Here is an 8,504-nt window from a genome sequence, read left to right as displayed (position 1 = left end):
GACCCCAAAGCGCTTTACACAACCTGTCATCCACCCATTCACACACACATTCACACACTGGTGATGGCAGCTACATTGTAGCCACAGCCACCCTGGGGCGCACTGACAGAGGCGAGGCTGCCGGACACTGGCGCCACCGGGCCCTCTGACCACCACCAGTAGGCAACGGGTGAAGTGTCTTGCCCAAGGACACAACGAACAAGACTGTCCAAGCCGGGGCTCGAACCGGCAACCTTCCGATTACAAGGCGAACTCCCAACTCTTGAGCCACGATCGCCCCATATGTAAATCGCAGTGAGAGTGAGCTTTTGTGTTTGACAAACTAACGATGTTCACACTGTGAAACAGAAAGACATTTTTCAGTAATATTAACCTTCTTCTACAGTTTGTACACATCGTTCTGTAACAAAAAATCACAGTCGACCTGTAGACAACATTACTACTGGGGCCGGGCCATATCAGAATGGAGACATGAGGACACAACAGCAGCTACTGAACAGAAGCTGGTTGGTAATAACTGGGGCTGGGCCATATCATACCGTTCACAGTGATACCGGTATAATGTTGGACAACGATAAGAAAATGAAACATGGCGATAGAATATGGGTAAAACACACATGCGCAGTGCCTTTCTTTTCATACGCACATGGCGGAAAAAGCATGGCGGCGACGCAGAATGAGAAGAGCGAAAGCGGATCGTTGAATGAAACAGATGAACCTGAACTGGTTTGTAAAAATGCTGCAGCTTCACTGGTGTGGAACTGGTTTAGCTTTCGTCCGTCAGATACACAACAAAGCACTATTTTTGGTAGCGCATGCTAGCGGGCCGTCGTTATTACCGTGTTGTTTGGAAAATACGGCGCACTTAAAATCATCCTTTGATTTTTCTGAAAGTCGACAGAGCCCCTTATAATCCCGTGTGCCTTATGTATGAACTCTGGTTGTGTTTACTGACCTGGAAACGATTTTATGTGCACGGCGCTCGAAAATCTGTCAAATGTTTCAGTACGACTTTGCTAAGCTTCGAAGCCGCACCGCTTGATGGATTGTCGGAGCATTACGGCTATCGTAGGCGGAGCCTCGCGGAGTGATACGTACTGTGCTTCAACATAATATTACTGTATTGTGTGTGTATAACCTCTTTAAGTTTTGTGGATGTTATACATGGTTATGCTGAGGATATGTCGGCCAGTTTCCACTGGAAACGCCTTTTGGTTAAACTGTCAGCGAGGAATTTGCATTTGCACTGTTACATTTTATAGAACTTTAATGTAAAAAACAGCTGCTTGTTTAAATGAAAATACATTGATGTGTTTTTTTTGCACTAATAAAGTTGAGGAGTTGTAAAGTATTTTGTCTCACATCAATTATATCATCAGTTATATCGTTATCACAAATTTTCAAATGTATATGGTGATAAATATTTTGGTCATATCGCCCTGCTCTAATTACTACAGACGGCAGCAAAGACACTTACTTAAAAGCTGTTCATACTCTGGGTGGTCTACACTGATGTTGGCTGTCAGATCCTGCAGGAAATGTTTATACCTGTGAGAAGACAGAAAAGAAATAAGGTCACAATATTACCTGACAATAGAAACGGTCACGTAGTTTCCCCCATTCTCAGAGTTATAGCCACTGTTGAACAGGATACTCTTGGCTCTGTAATTGTGGACTGGTTACATTCAAACAGCAGCAGTGTCAAAAAAGCCTAACGAGCCAAAGAAATGTGCGAACTGTCCCGACTAACTCAGATGGAAAGATCGAGTTTTACTTTGAAGTATTTTTGCCTGAGATGACGACAGACAGATACAGCAGTACCCTGATGAGATGGAGAGCTGCACTGGTTTGATCGTATCCTTCTCATAGTGAACAAATGAAATACTGACTATAAATCCTGACTTTTACTCCAGGTGCAGATTAGAAATGATGTTTGAATTAAAGCCCCCAGAAACAACTAAATGGCATTTTCTGTATGTGTGAATAAAACCTGGAACAATAAGTCGATGCAGTTGCACAGTTTACACTGCAACTTTAATTTTATTAAAGACACACGTGAACAAAAGAAACCTATAGAGAATTAGAGCGCTTAATAAATAAACGTTACTTATTTTGGTTGCAGTAATAAATGTCGGTGCGTGCAAGCTACAGTCACAGATAACATGTTCAGTATTTTTCTATGTTGTCATAAATATAAGCAATGCAATTTTTTAAATAATGTGATATGATTTTGAGGCTATAAAAGCCACCCCTGGTTTCTCCTCGCACACAGGAGCACATACGAGTCGTGCTGCCGGGTTGATGCCCTTCTACAGCCCAGTCTAGCTCTCCTCTTGTTAATGGCCTCTCTCCTGGAGACTGTCCTGGAGACGTTCTTATTCAATTTATATCCTCTTGAGATCCAGCCTATTCATTATGTCCTCTGTAGTGGACAAAAAAAAGGTAAACTGAAAGAAACTTTTTATCCTCAGTTCTCAGGAGGTTAAAGCACCAAATCATAACAACAGTTGCCTCAAGGCACTTTACATTAAAAGGTAAAAACCCTACAATGTGGAGAAAAGAGAGAAATGATTGAATTATTTTGTGTTTTATACAAAACAGTATTTATGCTTTGTTGCAGGTTGTTAAAGCTGCTCACTTTTTAGGCAGTAAATCATCATCGAGACCGGCGGGCTGTTAGACATGCCTGGTCTCATTGTGTGCGCTACAGAACTAATGTATGTGATCACTAACAGGATGACATGACACTTTCTGAATCACCTAAACATTTTAACAGTTTTATAAAGAATGGTATGATGTGGCACGACGCTAATCCGGAATAATTCCAAGATGCTTATTTGTATATATTTATGGTGATATCTAGCTCACTTTAGAGAACATGTGAGTGCAGGTCAGATTTTTGCCGTCAGCTGTATTTTGTTTACCCCCAGATAATACTGAAAGGTGAATACAGTCAACTTTCCACTGTAGGTGCCTGACCATAGGAGACCCCAATGCAATTCCAGTCCACCACTTAAGAGTGTTGTCTTTGTTTCAAAAAGCTAAACTGACACAGGACCACACCAACAAAAATTATAATTATTCAACAACAAATTGTGTGTGTACCAACTTGGCAATAAAGGTGATTCAGATTCTGACTCATAGGTCAAGGATGCCTCTAAAAACAAACGAGTAATAATAAGCCACATGCTTGGGGGTTTTCCCCCGATTGGCTACAGATTAAATTATTCAGAATCAAAGGAAAATCACCAGCAATATAAAGTAGTATAACTATCTCTTAAACATTTTTAATTTGGGTTTTATGTCTATATATAAAAAAAATGAATTTTTTAAAGTTATTTAAACTTGACTTAATGTAAAATAGCAAAAGCAAAATTAAAAAAAAAACGTTCAAATTCAGTTTAAATATGTTCAGACAAATTCATAGAGATTCTATCAAGTTTAAGCCTCTGCCTAAGACAACAGTTGTGAAGAGAAATCCATGCTCCTTTTTACTAGGACGATGTGACCTTGAAGTGCATTGACAGCTGACATTGATTTCCACTGTGCTCGTCTCTGCCTTTGCAGTCTTCCCTTTTGCTTTGTTTTTTAGTCTGGGCTTGTTATAGAGACAAAGTGGTGCCAGTGAATGAGGCAAGTTGTAATGCTAGCACCCTGCAAATCATTGCTTCTGGTCCATTTGGTGGAATGAGTTTAATAAGGGATGTTACAGAGCACCAACGATGCAGTGTAATAGTGCAAGTACTATTTGAAAAACACAGCACTGTGAGAACTATAGCACCATACCTCATTTCTTAGTATTTTGCTTGAAAAACTGGGTTCAGGAATTTACTGAAACATGAAAACAAACATGGAAATCCAGTGTAGAGGGCTTCAACTCTATGGGAAGGCTTTCCACAAGGTACAGGGATGTGTTCATGGGAATATTCGAACATCCTTCTGGAAGAGCATTTGTGAGGTCAGACACTGGTGTTGGACAAGACGGCCTGGCTCACAGTCTGTGCTCTAATTCACCCCAGAGGTCTTCTAAATGGGTTGAGGTTAGGACTCTGTGCAGCCCACACCTTGCTTTGTACACTGTTATGCAGTCATGTTGGATCAGGAAGGGGCCATCCCCCAAACTCTTCTTGGTATGCTGAAGCGTTAAGAGTTCCTTTCAATGGAAATAAGGGGCCAACTAAACACCATAATCCCCCTTCCCCTAAACGTTACACTTGGCGCAGTGCAGTTAGAAAAGTACTATTTTCCTTACAACCGCCAAACCCAGACTCGTCTATTAGACAATCCAGAGAACAAATCTCCACTTCTCTAGAGTCCAGTAGCGCCATGCTTTACACCGCTGCATCTAATGCTTTCTATTGTGCTGGGTAATCTCAGGCAGCAGATCTCTACACACCGTTTTTGAGGTAATCTGAACGCCACATTAAGTCTGGAGGTTTGTAGCTATCGACTCTGCAGAAAGTTGGGAACCTCTGTGCACCAAGTACCTCAGCATGACCTCATGTCGACGAAGGTAGGAGGGAAAGAGAACTCAGGCCGAACCCCTTCTACCCCAGTGACCCTGTCACCAAGGATTTGTTTAACTGCCTCAGTGACCTAACCCCCTGAAGACGAATTGTCCCCCTCGTCCGCAGACTCTGCCTCCTCCATAGAACACATGCTAGTGGGATTAAGGAGGTCCTCGAACTACTCCTTCCACCACCCGATAATGTTCTCAGTTGAAGTCAGCAGCGCTCCACCTGCACTATACAAAAAAAGCGCTGCTTTGCCCTCCTGAGTTGCCCGAGTTTTTGCCCAAGTTCCACTTTGCCTGTCGGTACCTATCAGCTGCGACCGAAGTCCCACGGGTTAATCAAGCCCGATAGGACTTCTTCTTCAGCCTGGTGGCTCCCTTCAACTCTGGTGTTCACCATCTGGCTCGGGGGTTACCTCCGAACCACATGGTGTCCATATTATGTCCGTTATTGACATAATGTAACTTAACACTTAATTAACTAAAGTAACTTAGTAGGAGCCTGCACGATGTTTCCGAATGTGGCAGGATGAATGTTATCCCTCGGTCCAACCCACTTTCAGCCTGGCCCATTAGGGGGCGCTGGTATAAATAGTGGCCATTTGAGTGTCTCTGCATTGCTTGCCTGTGATCTCCTTTTTGGTCACCTGCCTTCCTCGGTGTGGTAGAGATCGTTTGTGGGTTACTCCTCTAAAGTCTCCATCGCGGCTGGTCGTAGCTATAGAAGCCTCCTCTGAGCTATTCTGCTTACATTCTATGACCCGGCTTACTTGGTACGTAATCAACTTTTGTTACGCTCTCTGCCTTCTATTGTTCGTTTATAGTAATTATTTATTATGTTTCGCAGGAAGTGTGGACCTTAGTTTTGCGCCAAGCTACGCGAACTGAAGTGCTGCTGTTTTGCCTTGCTGTGCTTTTACCGTCTGTTCCCGTTGTGAGAATTCTTTCCCTGCTGCTGTCAGCTTTCACAGTGGACGTCGGCGTGGACAACGGCTATATGCATGCCGGTTATCGGAGTCAGCTGGCGTGCATATTGATTGACTGTTAACTTATCGTCGTGTGGACGGCAAGTTGGAGCAGTACGGTGATTCCGTTTGCTCCAGATTTTAGAGTTTTATCCAGATTGTATGTTGTTTTATTGCTTTTGATTTGTAGTTTGGATTTTTGTTACACCACTGGTGGGAGGCCCTTTTTCTAGCTGTAGATCACCAGTGTGGTCTTGCAGTTGGGTTATCCCCCGGTGCTACACATTAGTTTGTTGTAATATATTAAAATTTTCTTTGTTTCTTTTATTCAGATGCGGAGTGCCGACGTGGAGGAGACTAGGGTGCCTTGGTGGTGGGATCCCTTGAGTGTACACACCTGCCTTGTTTAGTTTATTAGTGTGAGTGTGTGATAGTGTGCTGCACTTGTGTTTTGGGTGTGTTTTCTTTCTTTAGTTTGTGTGTGGCATCCCTGCCCCTCCACTGGTAAGCCTCAGCTCTGAATACCTTTTTAAGCATATTTGTATTTGAATATTTATGATTATGTTTTTATTCGGTGTTTTAAATAATTACCAATAAATTGTGAATTTGTTGATCATTGAACCTCGTCTCTGGACTGAGTAAAGCGAACCTAAGTGCCTTTCTGGTGATTTAGTGTTACTTTCAGTATTCTCTGGGTGAAATTCCCAGGGTGGCGTTGTCTTTTTAAAACTGCAAAGAGTATTTACTTTATATCCCAACCTCGTCTCGCCACACATATAATTAGAATTATTTCTGCCTGAGATGCTATACCTTGCTTTTTCTGTATCCTGCTTTTCCACCATGTAACTACGTCAGTAATTTCCATCCACCATTTGCTTTTCCTATCTTACAGTGCGCTCCAACGATAGAGTCATTTACTTTCATAGGGGTTTCACATGACCAGCTGCTAGATTCTGGGTGTGTCTCGTATGCACAAAGGAACATAAATGCACAGTGTTGCTCTAACAATGAATACGACACGCTGATATTCCGTAAGAATTTATCCTGGCATCAGTGTGGATGATATGATATGGCACAACTATAGTTCAGGTACTGGGCTTGTCAGAGTGAGGGCTGTATTGCAAGCCACACAGGTGACAGATTATTTGATGTCAGAAATGCATCTTTAAAAATGTTTAAAATTTTATCAATTGAAAAATATTAAATTATTTTGTATGCATGTCACTTACAATAATTGTTCTTTGTCCTCTGATTACTACAACTTGAAAGAATATTTTTAAAAGACTTAAAATGATATATTTTGGTAGCATGGGGTTAGTGTCATCAGTGGTGACTTAGATGTCAGTAGAATAATATCAAAGTAAGAAAAAAATGGATATACACCACTAATTTGGTTTGTTAGAGTAAAAGAAACTGATTTTGTTAGCCTGGTTAGGTTCACATGTGGCCATTTCTCTTTATTAGTACACTGATGGCTCACACTTGTTGCCATTTCATTTTGTCTCCACTGCTCAGATCTTTGTGGAAACATAGTTAATAATAATTCAGAGGACAGTTCGAACAGGTTTCATAATATTCACACTTAAAGTTCTTCACTCTTTGAATAAATCACTGTTAGTTACCTTTTAAAGGAACGATGAGACAAAGTCGATTATAGGTCGCTTATAGTTCTAATTTACACAATGCACATGCTCTAGACTTCTATATTTACCAGCGCTTCTTCTCTTTTAAGCTATTAAAGTGTAGTAATCACCAATAAGTCCGTGTTATGTCCACTCATCCAGAAAGGCGCCTGCTGACACCTCGTCTCTTAATTACAAATTCAAACCCTTAATGCATGCATGCAAAATAATTAGAAATTTAATTTGTCTTCTATATTTACTGATGTGCAAATGCCCAAATGACCCGGTATGTCTGCCAAACAGAGTGAGAAAAAAGTGTGTATTATCATCAGCAAAGCCATTTGCAACTCCTGCTGCAAGAGCAGAAAGCATATCTTCTTTACCACTTCATGTTTTGTACAGCTCCATTCTTCATTAGAATATCAGAAATATGAAAATGGTCAGGATTATGTTGTTGTCTCATTATATTTTCTTTGGTTTGCTGCTAATGAACAGGACAAGATGGCTAAATGAGAGTGTTCGGTTTACATTATTTGAAATGTACCTAATAATGCTCATTAGTGTTTCCTTTGTGTTATACTGTTTGTTTAATTAGATTTTCATTTCCACTTCCTGCTAACAGTGACCATTGCTAATAATGGCTGTAATGTATTTGTTATTACAAGAAAAGACAAGAAGACAGGACTTTTTGTCTATTTGGGGAGGAGCGTCGAAAGTGATTTAATTTGTTGCCTGTTTTTTTTTTAATTTGAAGTGGATTGTGTTTCTATTCTTTTGCTCTTCCTCTAACAACAGATCCTTCAGTGATTCATCACAGATCCATTTCCTTCTTTATTCAGATTCTATAAATTCATTTTGCAGCAAGATGAAACCACTTAACCAGGTTAGTCTTTGACCAAACTTTCATCTGCACTTAATGGCCTTCTCTCCAGCAGATGGAGTTTATTATTCGACAAACTGGAAATACCTAAGGTGGTATCACATAGGTTAAAACTTAAGTCTAGTCATATAAGGTGACTTTTGATTAGTCAGCTGTCTGGCTGCAAGGCTCCACTAGAGCCCCAGGAGAACTTCATTGACACACAACTGACACCATTAAATGTGTGGATGAGGATTTTGCTTTAAAACATAAAGACAAGCCTGACAGGAGCCACTCGCTGAGCTTGGGAGTCACCGCACCGAGTGCTCCGATTACCACGGGGACCACTGTTACCTTCACCCTCCACATCCTCTCCAGCTCTTCTCTGAGCCCTTGGTATTTCTCCAGCTTCTCGTGTTCCTTCTTCCTGATGTTGCTGTCATTGGGAACCGCTACATCGATCACTACGGCCGTCTTCTTCTGCTTCTCTACCACCACTATGTCCGGTTGGTTAGCCACCACCATTTTGTCCGTCTGTATCTGGA

At 41.3% G+C, this 8,504-nt stretch overlaps 2 protein-coding genes and 1 long non-coding RNA gene across 3 annotated transcripts in view; 1 reads left to right on the top strand and 2 right to left on the bottom strand.

The window, feature by feature from the left end:
* Positions 1-8,504, bottom strand: part of mrps33 (mitochondrial ribosomal protein S33) — a 339,553-nt gene that overhangs the window by 187,081 nt on the left and 143,968 nt on the right. The gene's annotated exons all lie outside the window — the stretch shown is intronic.
* The window catches only part of arhgef39 (Rho guanine nucleotide exchange factor (GEF) 39), a 66,920-nt gene that overhangs the window by 36,716 nt on the left and 21,700 nt on the right, over positions 1-8,504 (bottom strand). Inside the window, exon 6 of the mRNA XM_080887333.1 lies at positions 1,478-1,548. Within this exon, the coding sequence (XP_080743459.1) occupies positions 1,478-1,548 (71 nt within the window). The remainder of the gene's footprint in view (positions 1-1,477; positions 1,549-8,504) is intronic.
* Positions 5,160-6,099, top strand: LOC308399918. The gene is made up of 2 exons (XR_013972272.1): positions 5,160-5,286; positions 5,361-6,099. It is a non-coding gene; the product is annotated as an uncharacterized lncRNA (long non-coding RNA).

Source organism: Rhamphochromis sp. 'chilingali' (assembly GCF_963969265.1).
Source record: "Rhamphochromis sp. 'chilingali' genome assembly, chromosome: 7".
In the NCBI taxonomy this organism is placed as follows: domain Eukaryota; kingdom Metazoa; phylum Chordata; class Actinopteri; order Cichliformes; family Cichlidae; genus Rhamphochromis; species Rhamphochromis sp. 'chilingali'.
This window is presented reverse-complemented; position numbering and strand designations above follow the sequence as displayed.